Here is a 21,541-nt window from a genome sequence, read left to right on the forward strand (position 1 = left end):
TGGTATTTTACTAATGCATAAACTAATTTTTAGTATTCATTATATCCCTCAGACCAGCACATATATAAGCTATAGAATTTTTCATTACCTGTAAGTCTTGTCAGGACATCAAAGAACTGAGTTTGTGTGTGCTTTCAACAAATGAATGAGACAGTTACTACCACAACTTTTTAAAAACAGTTTAAACACAAACATAGCTCATCACTTCGCCAAATGTAACACCATTTTAATGTACAAACAGCCTCAAATGATGGCAACTGCCACCAGTTAAGTAACCCATTGAATTGAATGAGAATCCAGATGTCAAATAGTCTACAGAAATTTTGCTGATGGTTGATGGTCATCACCTGAGGACTAAGCATGCTCATTTAAGTAACACCATTATGGTATTTTTTGAAAGTCAGGCAATAGTTAAAATGAAAAGGAATCTTTTTTTTTCCAAGAAGGAAAAGCCATTTAATAACTTTGGGCCAGCTTGCTCATAGCAGTACTGTGCTTGAGATCTAAAAACCCCAGGAGCTTGGCAAGCCAGGAAGACTTGGCAGGTTTTCCTACCAACGTACTAAGTCTGAGTCAAACTGAGCCAGACTCTGGCTCACTCCGTTTTATATGTATTTAATATTCCTTGTTAACAAGAAGGTTATGGCGAAGGACTTTTTTCCACTAACCTCAGACAATAAAATATAGTCTCTCTAAACAACCACAATTTAAGTAACTCCATACATTCACTTGGGGATTTTTGTCCCTCCTTTCACATAGCATGGTGTGTGCAGTTGTATGCATGTAAGTGTGCCGCTTTGTAGCTTATAGTTCCATTAAAAATGGCATGCATGTATTTACAAACTGGCCTGTGCTCCTACTTTCTGCGTGGATTGGCATTTGCTAGTGTGAAAGACGGATTTTATGCCACAGCATGTCACACAACTTGAACAAGCCTTACCCACAGTTAGGTACAAGAGAAGGCAAGTCAGTTTGTCTAGATGCTAAAACGCCAGCATATTCTCATTCTTCTCATGTTTCACCTGGAAATCAAGTTTTAGTTTTCAAACATTTTGTCAAGACAAAGTGAATACCAAACCCCGCATCTGTTTTTGCTTTTTCTTTCCCTACTAACCTTTTTTTGGTTTGAATGAAGCCAATGGTTATAATTGTACACTGCTCCTCAAGTCATCCTGGGGCAGGAGCCCTCTCCTCACCCAATCCTGTGCTTGAATGGAGGCGATGCTCAAGCATTTACACGGAGGTTAGTGATGACTATTTTTCACTGAAGCATAAAAAATGTGAAATTAAGAGAGATCGTACATGCTTTATGTTATACCCATCAACGTCTGCTCAACCTGCAATTGATCATTTAGTAAAAACATATCAAAATTCTTCTCAGAGCACTCACACAAGAACGCTAACAGCAGTGTTGTTGCGAAAGCTGATGTGATTTCGAGTCTTGGTCTTCAGAGTGGGTACCATGGCAGGACCCCAAAGTAGTGTGTGGTGAACTAATCACCATCTGGGAGGGTGCTTCCCATCCTGCCCCCGGGATAGACTGCTTAACCTACCTTGTTGTTATTTAGTCATTCAGTCATGCCTGACTCTAAGTGACACCACAGACAAAGTCCATGTGGGTTTTCTTGGCAAAGAATACTGCTGTTTTGCCATTTCTTCTCCAATGTGCCCACATTTTATAGATGACTAACTGAGGCAAATAGTGGTTAAATGGTTTGCCCAGGGCCACACATCTAGTACATATCTGAATCTGAATTTGAACTCAGATCTTCCTGACTCTAGGCCTAGTTCCCATCCACAGCACCACCTACCTGCCCCACTTCAAACAGGATCACCCAATGATTTCCATACCAGCACCTCTTGTGGCTAGGTCGGGGTATTGGCTAGTGAGGATATTCGCCAGATTCACAACCTTGGTTGTATCCTTGACTCTTCACTCTCCCTCATCCCAGATCCCAGCAATGCTATTCCTACCTTCACGCATCTCATAGGCCTGCCCTCTTCTTTCCACTCACACATCGACCACCAAAGTTCAGACATCTGTTCCCTCTTGTCTGGATCATTTCAATAATTGCCCAATTATTTTCCCTGCCTTAAATCTCCTGCCTCTCATCCATACAACTCCCCGTAGTCATTCACCTGAACACATAATGACAATTTCACTCCCCTGCTCAATAAACTTCAATAGCTTCTTGTCAATTCCGTTGACAATATTGTCATATTTTTAATTCTTATTCTGTATAAATTTAATAATAGAATAAGTCATGGTATAATTTTTAAATAAGTTAATATATACATATAAATATATCAGAGTACATATATACATATTGGGGGTATATATCCCAAATTTTTGCCTACAAGTTGGGTAATCCAAAGAGTTTAGAAACCACAGGATTAGAAAGAACTATCAGGATTTCATAAGCATTGTGAATTGGCTTCATTTTACTATCAGGTTAAGAAGGCTAGCATGAATTAGGGAAATTTTACATATTTCATGTTTATTTGGTACTGAGTTACTACTGGTTATGAAAGATACTGAGAATATTACTTGTTTCATAGGGTCTTTCTGCTCATTGTGTCATAAGCAGTGTTTAGTGGTCATATTTCATTTCCCCTTAGTAATAACAACAAGAGTGTTTGCAAAGCACTTTTTATAATTTTTTTCATTTGAACCTCACAAAACACTAAAAGGTAAATGTTATAATTTTCCCCATCTTACAGATAAAAAAACTGAGGCTCAAACCTTGCCCATACTCACATAGCTATTGTGTGTATGAATCAGAATTTGAACTCAGTTCTTCCAACTCTGCTGAGTCACCTAGCTGCCAGTGGGAGTGAAGTAATATGGTGGATCTCTGGCTTTTTAAAAAATAATCATCACTGGCAATCCATTGAACAAAATTTAAAATTTAAAGTCATTTTAATGTACATTGTTTTGTGCTAGGACCTAAGAGAGAGCAAACCAGTCAATCAATAAGAATTCAAAAAGTTCCTAAAATCTGCCAAGCACCAGGCTAGGGCTGATTGTACAAAGGTAAATAGTTTATAAGAGGAAATTTGTTCATGTATAACTCTATAAAATATGTGCCAAAAATACATGGTAATGGTGGGGAAATGCATTCATTCACTGGGAATGGGGGGAAGGATCAAGAAAGATCCCATGAGACAGGAGTTGATAATCCAGTAGACATGATAAAAGTAAGTTTAAGCATAACCCAACAAAATCTTCATGTAATTATTTAATAATATTACTAATATCTTATTCCCAAGGCATGCAAAGAGAGTCAAGAATCTCATTAAGAAGTCCTTTAATCATTCCCAGAGAAAGAGCAACCTCAGCCTCGGCCCTCAGTTTGTCTGTATTTCGTTTGTATAGTTAAATATCATAGAGAGGTGCTAGTTACCTTATCCTAATTCTCATATGAATCATCATAGACGTCAAATTAAAATTATTTTGTCTAGCTGCTTTTGCATCAAAGTAAAAGAAGAGAGAAGAAAATCAGTCTACATTATTGCTTTTTTAATAAAAATTTTAGCTCTTCCTTCTGAGGGTTCAAGGTTTAACTGTTGGAGTAAGAGTGCAGGTAGAAAGCATATGATTTATCACTTGCTTATTTGGGTGCATGGTTAGGGTTTTGGTTTTATAAGATTATTCACTTACAAAAAGGAATAATATGGAAACATGTTTTGTGTGAGAATACATGTATAACACAGATTGAATTGCTTGACAGCTCTGGGAGAGTGGAGGGAAAGAGCGAGAGAGAAAATTTGAATTATATAACTTCAGAAAATCCAGATGCTTAAAAAGCCTTTGACAAAATACAACACTCATTCCTATTGAAAACACTAGAAAGTATAGGAATAGAAGGATCTTTCCTAAAAATAATAAACAGTATATATCTAAAACCAGCAACAAGCATCATATACAATGGGAATAAATTAGAAGCCTTTCCAATAAGATCAGGAGTAAAAAAAGGATGCCCATTATCACCTCCATTATTTAAGATTGTACTAGAAACACTAGCAGTAGCAATTAGAGAAGAAAAAGAAATTGAAGGTATCAAAATAGGCAATGAGGAAACTAAGCTATCACTCTTTGCAGATGATATGATGGTATACTTAAAAAATCCTAGAGAATCAACTAAAAAGCTTGTAGAAATAATCAACAACTTTAGCAAAGTAGCAGGATACAAAATAAATGCACATAAATCATCAGCATTTCTATATATTTCCAACACGTTAGAGCAGCAAGAGGTAGAAAGAGAAACACCATTTAAAATCACCCTAGACAATATAAAATACTTGGGAATCTATTTACCAAAACAAACACAGCAATTATACGAACACAACTACAAAACACTTTCCAAACAATTAAAATTAAATCTACACAATTGGAAAAACATTGATTGCTCATGGGTAGGACGAGTTAACATAATAAAAATGACCATTCTACCCAAATTAACTTACTTATTTAGTGCCATACCTATCAAACTATCAAGAAACTTTTTTTTTACAGAATTAGAAAAAACTATAACAAAGTTCATTTGGAATAGCAAAAGGTCAAGAATATAAAGGGAAGTAATGAAAAAAACATAAAGGAAGGTGACCTAGCAGTACCAGATATTAAACTATACTATAAAGCAGTGGTCATCAAAACAATTTGGTACTGGCTAAGAGACAGAAGGGAGGATCAGTGGAATAGACTTGGGATAAGTGACATCAGCAAGACAGTCTATGATAAACCCAAAGAGCCCAACTTTCAGGACAAAAATCCATTATTTGACAAAAACTGCTGGGAAAATTGGAAATCAGTATGGGAGAGATTAGGTTTAGATCAACATCTCACACCCTACACCAAGATAAATTCAGAGTGGGTGAATGACTTGAATATAAAGAAGGAAACTATAAGAAAATTAGGCGAACACAGAATAGTGTGCTTGTCAGATCTCTGGGAAAAGAATTTAAAACCAAGCAAGAGTTAGAAAAAATTACAAAATGTAAAACAAATGATTTCGATTACATTAAATTAAAAAGGTTTTGTGCAAACAATAATAATGCAACTAAAATCAGAAGGGAAACAACAAACTGGGGAAAAATCTTTATAACAAAAAACTCTGACAAAGGTCTAATTACTCAAATATACTAGGAGCTAAATCAATTGTACAAAAAATCAAGCCATTCTCCAATTGATAAATGGGCAAGGGACATGAATAGGCAATTTTCAGATAAAGGAATCAAAACTGTTAATAAGCACATGAGAAAGTGTTCTAAATCTCTAATAATTAGAGAAATGCAAATCAAAATAACTCTGAGGTATCACCTCACACCTAGCAAATTAGCTAAAATGACAGCAGGGAAGAGTAATGAATATTGGAGGGTATGTGGCCTAATTGGGACATTAATGCATTGCTGGTGGAGTTGTGAATTGTTCCAACCATTCTGGTTGGCAATTTGGAACAATGCCCAAAGAGCACTAAAAGATTGCCTGCCCTTTGATCCAGCTATACCATTGCTGGGTTTGTACCCCAAAGAGATCATAGATAAAAAGACTTGTACAAAAGTATTTATAGCCTCGCTCTTTTTGGTGGCAAAAAACTGGAAAAGGAGGGTATGTCCTTCAATTGGGGAATGGCTGAACAAATTGTGTTATATGCTGGTGATGGAATACTATTGTGCTGAAAGGAATAATGAACTGGAGGAATTCCATGTGAACTGGAATGACCTCCAGGAATTGATGCAGAGTGAAAGGAGCAGAACCAGGAGAACATTGTACACAGAGACTGATACACTGTGGTAAAATCGAATGTAATGGACTTCTGTACTAGCAGCAATGCAATGACCCAGGACAATTCTGAGGGATTTATGGAAAAGAACGCTACCCACATTCAGAGGAAGAACTACAGGAGTGGAAACACAGAAGAAAAACAACTGCTTGAACACATGGGCTGATGTTGACATGATTAGGATGTAGACTCTTAATGACCACCCTAGAACAATCATCAATAATATGGAAATAGGTCTTGTTTGATGACACAGGAAGAAGCCAGTGGAAATGTGTGTCAGCTACTGGGGGCTGGGGAACGGGGGGAGAGAGAGCAAGAACATGAATCATGTAACCATGGGAAATTTTTTTCTAAAAAGTTAAAAAAATTCATATGGAAATTTGTTATTAAAATTGTTAATAATAAAATAAAAATGAAAGTTCAGTGTTACTACTTCCTTGTTTTCTTTTTTCTTTTGTTTGCCTGGTTCTTCCTTTCTGTTGGTGGATAATCAAAAAGATTTGACTTTGGAATTTCCAGGCTTCAGATCTGAGCCATTACCCATTTCCTCTTACATATAACATTAATCCATTCTTTTTCCTTAAGAGGATGAATTGTACCTTCTCTAACTCCTAAAAAACTTGTAAGTTTGGTGAAGATTGGTTTGTTCCCTTGAGAAACAATGCCTAGATGTGTCAGAATTCTCATATGTGGCTAGATCTATAACTATTAAGGAAATAAGCACCTCTCCTGTCCACCTTCTAGGATGTGACTTTTTATTTGTCCTCTAGCCGGCTGCCCTTTATTCTCCCTACTCCTGACCCTTCCCAAATTTATGCCAGGCATCAATAGTTCTTCTGATGATTTGTTGAGATAAATGTCTACTGTTCTGGTCTATAAAATATCTAAGCAGCCTCACCTTGCTTAAGTTCAACACTAAGAATCTCAGGAGACGTGTCTACTGCCAGAGGTAGCTGTTTCCATGGAGAATCTTTGATCTCTGTAGCTTTTGATACTGCTAACTACAGCCTCCTCTTTGGCATTCTCCCCTTCCTTGTCTCTTCCATTGCTCTTTTGCTTCTCCTATCCACCTGAAGCCACTTCTTAGTCTCTTTTGGTGGATTGTCATCTTCCTCTTATCCACCACATGTGGATGCCCCCTGAACTTCTATGCTAGGTCCTTTTTTCTATTTTTTTTCTCTTGGTTATTTCATCAGCTTTTATGTGTTCAAATATCAAAATTAGTAGAAAGCCTTACAGATGTTTATAAAAGTGCTAAATGTAGTCAGTCAATGTATTTGGCCCAGATCCCCTCAGCCCTTTTAGAAACTGTTTATCTATGGTCACTGCCCTAATGGAAATGACAATCTTAGGCTACAAGACAAATGAACATGAAATATTAGCAAACAATGTAAACTAGTAATAATGTCCAACTGTTTGGTATAGGTTGTTCTTATAGAAAGTCAGGATATGTTAATTAATGGGAGAACTTCAAATATAGGGTAGAAATTTTACCCTATATATAGTTTAATTAATTCTATATGAGATGGAATTAATATTTGACAAATATTCCAGGCTATGAGGAGAATGGAAACAGAGACCTGGTATTTTTCTGAGGAAAATGGGACCAGCTCAATTAGGAAGCAGGAGTACATATTGGAGATCAAAGATGAAATAAAGTTGCTTTGGGTTGGATGAGATCAAATTAGAGAGAGCTTTGAGAACTAGGCAGAAGAATTTAAACTTGATGTAATAGACAGTTGGGAGGTGCTGTAAACTTTGAATATAGTGGCATGATGATAAATTCTAGAATTGCATTTTAGAAAGATTAGCCTGGTCAGAGTTGGAACCATGCAGAACTAACAATAATGTATAAGAGATGCAAAGAAGAAAGTTAAAGTTTGATGTCAGGAAAAACTTCCTTATAGTCTGAGCTATCTGAAAATGGCCTGGTCTGCTTAAATTATAAGATTCCCTCCTTCTTTAATGATCTTTAAGCCAAAGCTGGATGGATGAATCACTCTGTGCTCTCTACATTGTAGTAGGAATTCTTTTTCAGGTAAAGCATTGAGGTCCCTTCTAACTCTGAAATTCTCTGATTCTGTGGCCCAATTTGGTTTAATAGGCACACCAATTATGTTGTGACTGGTACTGTGTTAGGCACATTGAGGAGCACAAAAGTTGCAGAACAGATAATCCCAATACTTCAAGGTGTGTGGCATCTCCTTAGGGAGAAAAGGAAGGAAAACTTATTTTTGAGAAATATTTATTATGATAAAATGCTTCCGTGGTTTGACATATGCTATAGTAACAAGGCTAAAAGGGCTGATACTTTTGTTCTTTTTAAATTATTAACTTAATCGCTATTAAATAAAAAGCAAAAAAGTCATTCATAAACTATTGGATTTTTATTTATGACAGTTTTGAAAATGCTGTTGCAAAGTACCTCACACACAGTAGGTATTTAATGAATGCTTATGGATTGATTGATTTCTTGTTTTCTTGATAGTCTTCAAGATTTCTTTACCTTTTAATTAGATCATCTCTCAGCTACTTTGCCCCTTTTCTCTGCTTGTCAAAATCCTACCTTTCTTTTGAAGCCTACCTTTGTCTCAACTACATGAAGCTTGCTCCAGTTGTTTTCTGAAATATTACATTTATTATTTGTACGTCTTTGTTTAGTCAATTAATTACTTTCTTTTATTATACTCTTTATGTTCTCGCTATTCATTTGATTAATTTTTAACTTCTTGCTTTAGGAAAGGCACTCTGGGTCTGAGGAAAATACCTAGATTAAAAAAGACATAGAATCTACCCTTCAGGGGCTTACAATCAAATAGGGAGATAAGATGTGGACACAAATTACTTAGAAAAATAGAATTGGAGGGTTGCACAGGAAAGGCAGAAATAGCACAATGGGTATGTCTTAATTTTGTCTCCTCAACTAGATTGTGAACCCATGAGTATGTCATATATGTGTGTAATAACTAATACTTCATTGGTTTTTATTTGAATATGATCACTTGTGGCTTATTTTTATCAGTCGTTTTTCAGCATAACATACAATGAAATATTAGAGTACCTCAGATGTTTTCTTTAAAATACTGATAGTATGATCTATTCAAAATATATATTTTATGAAAGAACAACTGCTATAGCCCTATGGCTAATTATTCCTTAACAGCTGTGTCCAGCTGGTGGTCCACATTCCATACCACTTCTCTTCAGTGTATGGAAACATTTAGGTCAATATTGATATAAAGCTTCATACAACTTTCTTCTCTTTCAGCTTTGGTTTGCCTTCGTTAATGGATTTTCTGGGCAGATTTTATTTGAGCGCTGGTGCATTGGCTTGTACAATGTGGTAAGCATTCTCCATCTCCATTTGATAGCCTGCAGAACATCAGTGACATTCCATTGTTGTTTATGTCTGGGAAGTGTATCTAAGTCAATCATCTGTATACATATCATGCTACAAATACATCTTTAGGGCCTTTGTGGCCGCAACACATCCTGCAGAAGCACTAACCCTCCACATGTGTTTTCAATCATGGCAGATCATTCTGGAATCACCCCATGAAATTATTACTCCATATATCTTGATAACATACTATTGCAACCTTTTTAGCAATTGGCTGTGTGACATTTTAATATTTCCTTAGGCCAAATGAAAATTTCTGAAATTTACCTAAACATATTCCATTTCAAAAAATTTTTTCTAAATTCACAAACCTAGAGATACACATAAAATATGATTATTGTCTTTCTTTTTGACTTACATTAACTTGCAAAAGACTGTTTTCCTAATTAAGTAAAATTAACATATGAATTCATAGTTCTGGATCCCATCAAGAGCAAATTGGCAGTCTAAAATTTTCTACTTAAAATTATTTTAAAGTTATTTGATTATTGGACTGGTTCTGAATTTATCTATGTAGTCAGCCTTAGAAGTCTTTGGGCATGCAGAAATATCACTATAGTGCTATAAATATTTATGTAATGTATATGAATTTATAGTTAGAGAACTATGCCATTGAGGTTCAGTTCACATCACAGGTTCAAACTCTGTCAACCAGTTAGCTGTAGTGTGTTCCATGAATGCTTATCAATTATACCACTAACCAACTGGATTTACAGATTTCAGCAACTAGAAGCAAATAAGATTTAGAAGGAAAGTGGACTGAATCAGTATAAATTTGGTCTCTGCCAGAAAAGAGTTTGGAATCTATTCATTTTTGCTAGTGGGTCAATAATATCTTCCTTTACTGAGGACAGCATGAGACTATTTACATAAGCATTGAATGAAGTTGCTATGATTAGCTTAAAATAAGGTAACAGCTTAGGAAAATGTTTCAGTTTAATAATTCTCTGCTAATCCTTCCTTGATTTAATTTTTACTTAATTTTCATACTATTTCCAGAGGTAATATAGTATAGTAGAGATAACCACAAACTGAGGATGAGGGTTCTGGGCCTAATTTGGGCATCTTTTAGCTATCTGTGATCTGGCACAAGTTATTTAGAACTGCTGTTTGGTCCTTACACTACTGTTTGGTCCTCAATTACTAAGCATATTAGTAAGTGTCTACTATATGTCAGACACTGTGTTAAGGGCTCAAAATACTAAGAAAGAAATTAAATAGTCCCATTTCTCAAAAAGTTTATATTAGAGAACACAACATATGCAAAATGTAGCACCTATCTTTACTCTTTATATAATGAATAACATTACATTTTAAAAATCCAGGTCCATTCCATTTTTTTAAAAACTCAATTTTATATGTAGTTATAGTTAATCAAATATAACATAAGGACATTTAAAAAATGAAACTAAAGATATCAAAAACTTGGGACTGAATCATTTACAGCAAAACATTGAATCCATCCAAACTGTAGTTTTAAAGTCATGAAACTAGTCGGTGGAAGTGAACTGAATTTGGAAAAGAGAATGGGTTTAGTTCAATAGAAACTCTGTGCTACTTTTCACTTCTGCATATTAAATTATAGAAAGGACATTGACAAGGAAGAAGGCTTCCAAAGGACAAATGACATGAGATCATGTCATCTGAGGATCAGCTGAGGAAACCAGGAATATTTCACCTGGAAAAGAAAGGACTAGTAAAGAGAAAGGAGGGAAAGGGGAGGAAAAAGATGATACTAGTACAATATCGAAAAGACTTATCACTTAGAAGAGTAATTAAACTTGCTTTTATTGATCTCTCAGGGAAGAACTAGTGAAAAAAAAAGAAGAGAGGTGTAGCAAAGGAGATTTAGGATAGTGTAAGGAGCTAGGTGACTCAATAGATAAAGGGCTGAACCTGGAATCAGGAAGACCTAAGTTGAGATTTGGACTTAGATGCTTAGTAGCTAAGTGAGTCATTTAACTTGTGTTTGCCTTAATCCATTGGAGAAAGAAATGGCAAACCTCTCAATATTAGGCTACTATCAGTCCATGGGGTCTTGAAGAGTTGGACACAACTGAACAACAACAACGAAAAACCTATTAACAATTGGAGGTGTTGAGAAGCGAAATTACTTGCCTCATGAGTCCCTCTTCATGGAGATTTTTTAAAAAGAACAGATTGAAATATGTGACCTCTGAGGTCTCTTTCCAACACTGAAATTCTGTGATTTTTTTTGCATTTGGAAAAGGAATTCACAGCTGAAAATTTCAGAAGACATAAATAGAGTCTAAGGAAGTACTCATTCATTCAAATTACATTTATGCAAAATGGTAGTGGTTGTTGAGTGAGTTAAGAATTTTGCTTGAATGGTTCAAATTAGTCAATGCAGTTTTTTTCCTTCTTCTTCAAATCATAGCACCTTACAGTTCAAAGTAGGGTACAACTGAAAAATTAATCTAATCAAATTCTCCATTCTGCAGATAAAGAAACTAAAGTATATATCCATATATCTGAAATTACTTATCTATGTTCACAAAGCTAATAGCAAAGATGGGAATGCAATTCAGATCCACTGACTTCCAGTTCAGTGCCTTCCTACCATACTTTGGCTGTGTCTCTGAATTTTTTGGCTTGGTTTTGTAGTTTAATTTTGCAATTTCTTATTCCGTTCTGGCTCTTTATACCCAGCATTAGATCTTAATGATCTATATACATTTTAACATTTCCAAGTACCTCTCAAGTCTAGTTGACAGCAGCTTAGTAGGATTATACCTAGCTATTGCCATCATTTCTGAGAAGATGATAGTCCTGATGTTGGTTCTGGCTCCATCACTTAACAGAAAAGAGAACTAGAACTGAGCTGGTATGTCTGCTCCCCAGCTCTTTACAATTTTTGCAGTATTAATATCAATATGTATTCATTCCTAACACTCTTACAGCTTTAACTATTCATACTTTAATGCAGAATTATTCTGCTAATTTCTTCTTTTTTCTACAAAAGTAATTCATGTGGCTGTATGTTTTCAAACATAACAAGCCCCACTTTACTGGCATTTTTAAAACATTTTTATGGCAATGTGCAGCACTTACAAATGAGACAAAGAACATGGTGTCCTCACACTATCCTTCCTTCATCTTCTTAGGATACTGGGAAATAAATTATAGGTCTTTAGGGATAGTCTTCAGTGGATTTTCAAATGTTGCCTAGAATAGAGGTAAACACTTTAAGAATAAATATAATAATAACTACAAATCAAATTAGCTCCCAAAAGCCAATGGTTTTTCCACGATAGCCAAATAAATCACTTACAGGGTATTGTCCTAATGTTATAACTATACTATGACATTTTCCTCCATTGACATCCTATAGTGAATAAGTTGTTTTTCTATATTATCCCTTCCTGATTTGTCATTAAAAATAGTATCATTCTGATTACCACTCTACTAAGATGACCTTTTTAATGTATACAAAGATAAGAAATGTAATAAGTTGGCCCACAGCCTTTTTTTGATCCACTCAGAGATTCCACAGCATCTCAGAATTTGAAGACTGCTGGTGTTAGCCTTTTGTCTTTGCCTTGCCCTCTGTATCCAAGCTTAGCATCTTTGATAGAAGAATCATGGGACTATTTAGCTCTGGTAAGAACCTAGGAGATCATCTAGTTCTATCTCTCCAATTTATCCTTCCCAAACAAGTAAATCAGTTTCAGAGACATGAACTGCTTTGCTTAAGGTCACATAGTTATTAATCTGATATACAAATTAAGGTTTGAATCCAAATGTCCTAACTCTCTTTGGCTGTGTTTCTGCATATGACAAATAAATGATGCCCAAAATGGTAATTGTAGAATTCACATCAGATCCTCATTTTATACTTATTAAAATATGATGGCAAGGAAGTACCTATGTTGTTCAGTGGATAGAGAACTAGGTCCAGAGATAGGAGGTCCTGGGTTCAAATGTGACCTCCGACACCTCCTAGCTATGTGACCCTGGGCAAGTTGCTTAATACCCATTGCCTATCCCTTACGGCCCTTCTGCCTTAGAACCAATAAAGTCTTTATTATTCTAAGATGGAAGCTAAGAATAAATATTACTGAATACAAATTTTAAAAATAACAGTTGGCATTTAATATAGCACTTTAAAGGTTTATATTGTGCATTACACAACTTTAAATCTTCCTAACACTAAAATGGAGGTACTAAAGTCATCATTTATTATTATTAAGCTGCCTTTGAAGATTTCAAGTCATTTGGCCCAGATGATTCTATGATCTACATTTTAGACAGGAGCCTATTCAGGCTCAGAGATTAAATGACTTACCTGTGGTCACAAACTAATAAATGTTAGAGATAGTCTTTATATCTAGGTCTTTCTGCCTCCTATGCTAGCACTCTATCCACTCTATCATGCTGCCCCTCATTCAATAGCTTTCTTGTGTTTTGGACACAGCTATAAAGACTAAGGTGTTCCTTTCTAGGCAGACGATATAAATCATTTCTCCTTTGGGTAATGCTTACTATTAAGGATATGACTTCTTAGGGGTCCTCTCTGTTGGGCTTGACAGTTTCTTGCTTCCTGCCTAGATCTTTCAACTCTTACTAGAAATGGGGAAAGTATCCAGGAGTTCTATGGAGCTCATTATGCTGAAACTATGGGGAGCTCCTAACCAAATAGCCCTAGGGTACCTGAAAAATAGACTAGGGAAATATCATCGGGCCCTGTTCCCTGGATAGGACCCAGGACTTAAGTATGATGAGGCTGAGATTTTTATTAATCTCAGTCACCTCATCTCTATTTACTTTAAACTGTTGGGATTTTTACAAAAAAAGTTTTCCTTCCCTGGCACAGATTCTCAATCTCCATCTAACTTGTGTGGGCTCACAACTTCCTTAGAATCATTTGCCTGTCTCTGACTGACATCCTCACCAAGTACATAAATCTAGGGTCAGAACTTCTCTGTTGCTGTAGGAATGGAGGAAGGAAGCGTCTATCTTGACTGAATACCAAGACCAAATGCACCAGAATCTGACATAGGTTCTGGTGGCTTGAAGTATACTAGATAACATCAAGACAAGACAATGGTGGCTAAAATGTAAATGTTTACAACCTAATAATTTCCAAATAACTTGTTTAGGTTTTTGCTTATTCTGAAGGAACCCAATTTGTTTTCCAGACATTGGAGGTTCAGATTTTCCTAGATTAGAATTTATGGTTAGAGTTGTAAATTTTACATTCGTGAGCTTTGAGAAAACACATTCATAGTCAGAGCTCCTTCAGAACTGAATGCAGTTCCTTGATATTGACTGGGGTGTGTTGCACAGTCATCAGCCAGAACTGAAGAGGGAAATAGATGTTAATCTATCTGGACTTGTTAGCTAATCATTATTATGTATCCTGTAATTATAAGAGGCTCAATTTATTCGTTTTTAGGCCAGTGAAGGAACAATAAGATTAAGAAATTATCCTTTGATTCTCTTCCTTTGTGCTGAAGGTGCTTAGAGAGTTATGAATCATAGGGATTCTCAAGTTTGGGCTTGACAGGAAAATTAAGTCATCGTTCTGTAAACCTGAAACACTTTGAAAGTGTGCAAAACAAACAGGTCATTTTAATGGATCATTGTTTTCTCTCTGTATAGATTTTCACTGCATTACCACCCTTCACTCTGGGAATCTTTGAGCGGGCTTGTACTCAGGAGAGCATGCTCAGGTTTCCACAGCTCTACAGAATTACCCAGAATGCTGAAGGCTTTAACACAAAGGTAAGCAAAAAGCATTCCTGAAAGGATGGCGTTCTAAAATGTCATAGCTATCCCACCTTCTCTTCCCCCATTTCTAGTGCTCTGGAGTCTAGCGCTGGCCACCCAACTTTGAGTGTACCTAACCTTGATCATCAGAAATGGAACCACTGAACCACACTAGATGAGAGCTCTGGGCTTGCTTCCTTCCCACAGCGTGAAACAAATGAAATGTCAGAGAGGGCTGGGGTTGAGAGGTAAAAGGGAGTATAGAAAGTGCAGTTATTACATAAAAATAGGAAACCAGAGGAAAAAAGAACTAATGGGAGGAGCATTGTATCCATTCAGCTATTAAGCTCTCTTCACCGTTTCCTTCACCCAAAGTAGGGTAGAAAGTTGAAACCTTTAAAGTTAGCACAGAGTAAGACTCCACGATCCTTGGGCCACAAAATCCCTTTATCTGGGGGTCTGGATAGTGGCAAAATCAAAATCCTTCCTACCTACTCAGCATGATCTCTTGTTTTTTGGTATAGTTCAGAGACCCCATAGCAGCTGGGAAAGAATGAGTGCAGATATAGAATCAGTCTCAGGTGTCTTCCCAAACTGGAATATCCAATGTGTTGGAGACATCCAAAGAGAAAATAGGGATTCTCTAGGACACATATAAGGATTGTGTTGCTGGACTACTAAACAGAGAATTTATAGTGTTTCTTATCCGTTCCTGTAAGTATCAAGATTAATGGGGACTGCCAATCAAAAGAGACAAAGATGTAAACTGCATTTTTGTGTAGAAACTTGCCTAAAAGAGGGGATTAGAAAAGTGTACATAAATTCAGCTGACTGACTCATATGTTTAAAATGATGCTTGATTTTTTGGATTCATGGAATCTGTTCTTGTTTACACATTATAAGAGTGCAACCCAAGGTCTCAATCAGTTATTCAACTATTTAGGCCAGTTATTATATTATGAGAGATTCTCTGCTCTTATAAAATTCTGTTGGCAAGTCCCCATTCCTTCTAATGCCTTTGTTTACCTCCTTTATCCAAGATCTCATAACAAGAATGGTACAAATTCTAGCATTTTGGGGATTGAAAACAATGAAAATTGCTACTTTGGTTACATTGTGTCTAGTACAGAATAGATCTTCAGTTCCTAATTGTAGCTGCCCTAATTTGTAATGATTTCCATGAGCAGTAAAGCACTCATTTAGTACTATTACTCACTTAATACTATTACTAGAATGAATTTTGGTCCTATTTCTGTAATGCTGCTTTTAAACAAGAATGAAGGAATTAATTAATTCCAAAGTCTCAAACCCTGGATAATAAACCAAAATCATTTATTTTCATATTTCCTTTCTTTGTTGTTTTTTTTTCTTTACATGGCATTGGCCTTTGGTCATCCAAGCTTCTATATTAACTAGTTTTATATTCAAATATTTAAGTGATTTCTTTTTCTTTCTGTTCTGTGCTCTTTTCCTCCCTCATCATTCCCACATTATTTCAAATGGTTGATCCTTAGTGATGCTGAGCCCCAAATCTGAACATTTAAAGGGAATGAAAAATAAGTAGCAAAAATGTGCTGTGGTACATTTCAAAGGTCATGTAACAGTGAAAACAACTAGCCTGGGACTTATTTCTGCACACCAAGGTAAAAAATTTAGGAAGAAGGCCCTTTTAAATGAGAAAAAATGCCACTTTCTTCTGGCAGAGCAAAAATTCTATATTGGGACTATTCTCTTCAGTCACCAACAATCTTTGCATCAATCACCAAAAGAACTTTTGGTGCTCCTTTCAACTTTGGCTTTTCTCCCCAGCTCCCCCCCAAAACACACACAAACACACACACACACACACACACACACACACACACACACACACACACACACACACACACACACCTACAAGATTTCTGTTGGGAAAAAACTGAGCATGTTGTGTCTTATCACTCACATGGCATGACAGTTCTAAATTCTGGAATATATAACCAGCACATTTCAGGGAAAACCTCAGGAAGATAGAAAAGACCTTGTATTTGTGACTTCTGATATCAAAGAACAAAGAGTTATAATGGGTGCTAATGCTTCTGTCTTAAATACGGTTAAGGTGTAATCCAGAATTCATATAATTAGTGTTTCTTTTTCAGACTATTCAGATATCCCAAAGTCTAAAAAACTCCATTAGCCTAAGATTGAAATCATATATTGAATAACTGGACCATTTATCTGATTAACAATGTTTCCTTATGGAGAAGCTGCTATTCCCACCATTCGTGATGTACCTCAGTGAATGGAGACACTGGTGAAGGAACAACCAGTCCCAAGTCACAATCCAAACATGTATTGATCTCATAGATGAGATTATGTATGATTCACTTTTTAAATAAAATTTTAGCTCTCAAATATTGATATTTATTCTTAGGTGTCAATAGTAATTACACACATGATTTTCTCTTCAAAATCGGTTAGAATTTGGCATATACAAAATTTCATTAAGGGAAGTCCTATGATGATATGAAAGTGGAGGAAAATTTTACATGTGGGAAATAATATAAGTAAATATTTAGACCTTGATTTGTAATTACTTAAATGCATTAATTTGTTGGTTTCACTGTGTGTAGATTGTTTTGGGGAAGAGAGGTTTCCCCTCCATAATGCTTATTAGAAGCTTGAGCCTTGTTTTATTACAGAAAGGAAGGAATAGCCATCATCTGTGACTTCATTTGTGTAATGAACTCCTAGTATAATAACTCCCTCCAGTGCAGAGCCTCAACTTACCCATAACCTCAATAGTTGTCCAGAGCACAGAGAGATTAATTGATTTGTCTGTGGTCTCACAGTTTTATGCAGCAGAAATAGGGTCTCAACTTACCAATCAACAAAACATCTATTATGCACTTACTCTGTGCCAGGCATTGTGCCAAGTTCTGGGCATACAAAGAAAAATCAAAGACCATCCTGGCCTTCAAGGACCTTACCTTCTAATATGGGAGACAGCATATATATGGCCAGATCCTCCTAGATCCAAGGCCAACCATCTATCCACTATACCATGCTGTTTCTCCCGAGTCCTTTGGGTATCCCCCCCACCCCCAACCGATTGTTACAATCTTATGGTAAGAAAAAGTAATTTCTCTGCCCCTCCTCCAGGAACCCATACATGACCAAATTCTGGTCGTGTTGCTTTTGGTTTTTCCTCTCACAAATATACTGGAAAGTATAGAAGTTAAAGATTCTTAGTTTCCAAATACTAGCCATTAAAAAAACAAAGTTGAGAAGAGAAACTTTAAGATATTTATCTGTAAAACGCAATTCTCTCAGTACAGTCAGACTATATCATTTAAACTGGCCTATTTTAAGCGTGTCTCTGTGGTGGATTTTTAAAATAAAACTAATACGGTTTTAGTTTTTCTGTCATCTCTGTGGTTAGAAAAGATGATCAAGATACACTAATGAAGTTATAATGTGTTTTCTTTTCATGGTTTGGAAAATAATCTAACTTTCCAGTTCCATTGTTTGACTAACCTCTAAAATAATAAAATATTGAAATTCATTTTTTAAAATGTATGCATTTAATGTTGAAAGTAAGAAAAGTTCTGGATTTTTTTTAGCTATGAGAGTCTCAAATTTTAAGGAACAAAACTGAAGGATATGCCTTACAAAGTAAGATTTTGTGAAAAAATGCACACAACTTTGTGTGCATTTTTTCACAAAATCTTACTCGGAAGGTGTTTTTTTTTTAAAAAGGAAATTTTAAAAACTTTTTTTCTCCTTTTTGAGTAATTGAAAGAATTGAAAAGAAAGAAACAACTGGCTGTTTAGATTGGGACTGGCTATTAACGCCTCAGGCTTCTGTGTATATTTTTAAAGTGAAATAGTGTTATCCTGAAATAGTACAGTTATTTGATTTTTAAAGGTGAATGAGGAAATGCATTTTAGAAAACTTTGAAGAATAATATTCTGGCTTTGGAGAATTGTGACATGTTGCCAGTAAACTTCACAATGAGGCATTTGTTGAGAATTAGACAGAGGTCAAGAGTTTGGGGCAGCCTCCTGACTCCCTTGGTTTGTTTTCCCTTAGGTTTTCTGGGGTCACTGCATCAACGCCTTGATCCACTCCATCATTCTCTTCTGGGGTCCAATGAAAGTACTGGAGCATGGTAACGGCTTCATTATTTCAAATGTCAGCAAGTAGCATTTCAGTCTTACTGGTGCCAATATGTTTGCAATCTTTTTTTTTCTTCTACAGAAATGGAAGTCACAACAGATTCTAGGGGGAAAAATACCTCCTTTAAATTTAATGATGATAGGCAGTCCCCTGGCTTATAGCTTTCAGGCTCAGACATTTATCAACTCTGACCTTCAGAAGCAGGTCTCTTTGTATCTGACATGTAGATTTGGAGTACAAGGTCTTTCACACCTAATCTTTAATAAATGTTTGAGTCACAAAGTTTGATGGAAGGCATGATTCTGTTATGAAATTCAGAGTCCTCTTGTCAATTGAGTTTTAAAGATTTGTTCCTTTCTGGTTCTTGTTTTTCAATTCCTAAGGCCTGTGCTCTGATTCACATAGTAGCTCTCAAGCCCTGGTAAAAATTTAGGTTTCTTGCTGACACATCTGGCCGAGCATTTTCCCCCCTGGCACATTGCATTTCAAATTGAATTCTGGATGAAGACCAAATCACCAAGTTGGCTTTAGTCTGATCTCACTGGAGCTAGAAGGTGGGAGTTGAGGAAGTGTATTATTTGTATGTTTTTTGAACTTCTTGACCTGTCCCAAAATACAGTCCAAAATAATGCTCTCTTAAAAAGACAGAGGTCTTTAGTCTCAACAGATGAAAGAGTATACTAGAGTATACTGTTCATCCCCCTCAAATAGTAATAATCCCCCTGGGAAAAATTATTCCAAGTCTTGACTAGACAAGGCCTTTTATTGTCCAAGGAACCAAAGAATATAAAGTTTCCATCCTTCATTGTGTTTCTGTGTAAAAGCTTTTTCAGCTTCAAACAGAAATGATTAATTCTCCCTGAGATATTCTTTAACCCATTAAATGCTTAAGGATGTTGAATGTGCATGCCTTGCTAATTCACTGCACCAGTTTACTGTCCCTGTGTGTAACTTCAAGCTCACTTTCCCCTTCAGATCCTTAAGTAACATAACAATGGATCTAAATATCCTTAAGCCATGAAGCAATATGGAGTTATAGGAACCCTTTTCCATAAAGGTCAAAAACTTAAAGTCGACTAATAGATTAGATTCTTAAATCAAGCTAAAAATTATTTTTGGTGTTTGAGGACCTGTGTGTAATTTTCATTTCAAAAGAACAGACATTGGTAGTGACAGGAGAATCCATCACAAAAAATAGTGATGAATGCAACCTAGAAATGTGTTAAACTTGCCTCATTGTCCTGGACCCAGACCAAGATTTTTATAGACAAATAGGAGAGCTGTAGTGATTGTATGCTGACCTCCAGCTCCAGGACCCCTTTAGTGACATTATGTGGTTGGTATGTTCCTACCCCCTTCAAAGGCCTGTCCCATGGAAACTCCACCTCGGCCAACAAAAAGGTCAGTTGGCTGGGCTTTCTTGGAGGGGCTGATCTGACCCTCTCTTAGAGTTTGGACACTCGAACTCTATCCCTTTAGTCATAATAGATTAGATGATTTTTTTGGAAAATCACTTAACTTCATGTTTTCAGCTCTCTATGTGAGTCATCTAGGCTGAAAATTTACAGAGACCAGCATAATGCTGGCAGCTATGACATTCTGCCTAAAGATGGAGCCCATCTGCGTATTTCCATTTAAAACTTAATATGCTACTGCCATGAAAAGAAACATACTAGAACTGGAACTTAGCCAGACCACCATCTCTATCTTTCTCTATCCCCAGTGACCTAAAAGTGGCAACTAGCCATTACAATGATTTTCCAAAATTTTGTCATCTTCCTCCTCCTCTAACTATATTTATTGATAGATCAGAGTATGCTTGCCAAATGGAGAAGAGAGTAGCAGTTTTCCTTTTTAGAATACTGTGAGGACTAAGCAATGACACAAATGTCGAAACTGCAGCTGAGAGAATTTCAGTGACTTGCCCACTTAGGAAGCATCTGAGTTGGACCCAGACTCCTCTCTGCTTGAGCCTTTGTCCAACCTTCTCTTCACTGGGTGGCCTTGCTGCCTCATCAACCTTCTCCCACCCACTAAGCACAGTTATCCTTCAAGGCTTTGTCCTAGGCCTTGAAGAAAATAAAGCACGCCCTTGCTTTCACACACTCACTATTCCAGTCAAATTGGCCTACTAACTATCCTCCTTGCATTAAATTTCAATACCCATTTCTTTGCCTTTGTCTGATTGGTCTAGAATGTACTTTCTTCTAGCTTCTGCCTCTTAGAACCCTTAACTTTCTTCAAAGCACAACTGTGGAGTCTCCTCCTATATTTACCTTCTCCATCCTCTCCCTCACCCCACCCCAACTCTTCCTCTTGAAAGTATTTTGCATGTTTTCATTTTTTTAATAGATGTTGTATTCCCTCCCACACAATTTAACTTCCTTAAGAACAAGAACTGCTGCATTTTCAGCCAAAATTTTATTCTAAGCTCAATTCTCTTTCAGCAATAATATTATTGATTAGGTA

General features: G+C 36.3%; 1 protein-coding gene across 1 annotated transcript in view; it reads left to right on the forward strand.

Moving 5' to 3' along the window:
* The window catches only part of ATP8A2 (ATPase phospholipid transporting 8A2), a 727,903-nt gene that overhangs the window by 517,547 nt on the left and 188,815 nt on the right, over window positions 1-21,541 (forward strand). The window contains exons 31-33 of the mRNA XM_044668968.1: window positions 9,052-9,126; window positions 14,806-14,928; window positions 18,986-19,064. Coding sequence (XP_044524903.1) covers window positions 9,052-9,126; window positions 14,806-14,928; window positions 18,986-19,064 — 277 coding nt within the window. The remainder of the gene's footprint in view (window positions 1-9,051; window positions 9,127-14,805; window positions 14,929-18,985; window positions 19,065-21,541) is intronic.

The sequence above is a fragment of the Gracilinanus agilis genome, chromosome 3, assembly GCF_016433145.1.
Source record: "Gracilinanus agilis isolate LMUSP501 chromosome 3, AgileGrace, whole genome shotgun sequence".
Lineage (NCBI taxonomy): Eukaryota > Metazoa > Chordata > Mammalia > Didelphimorphia > Didelphidae > Gracilinanus > Gracilinanus agilis.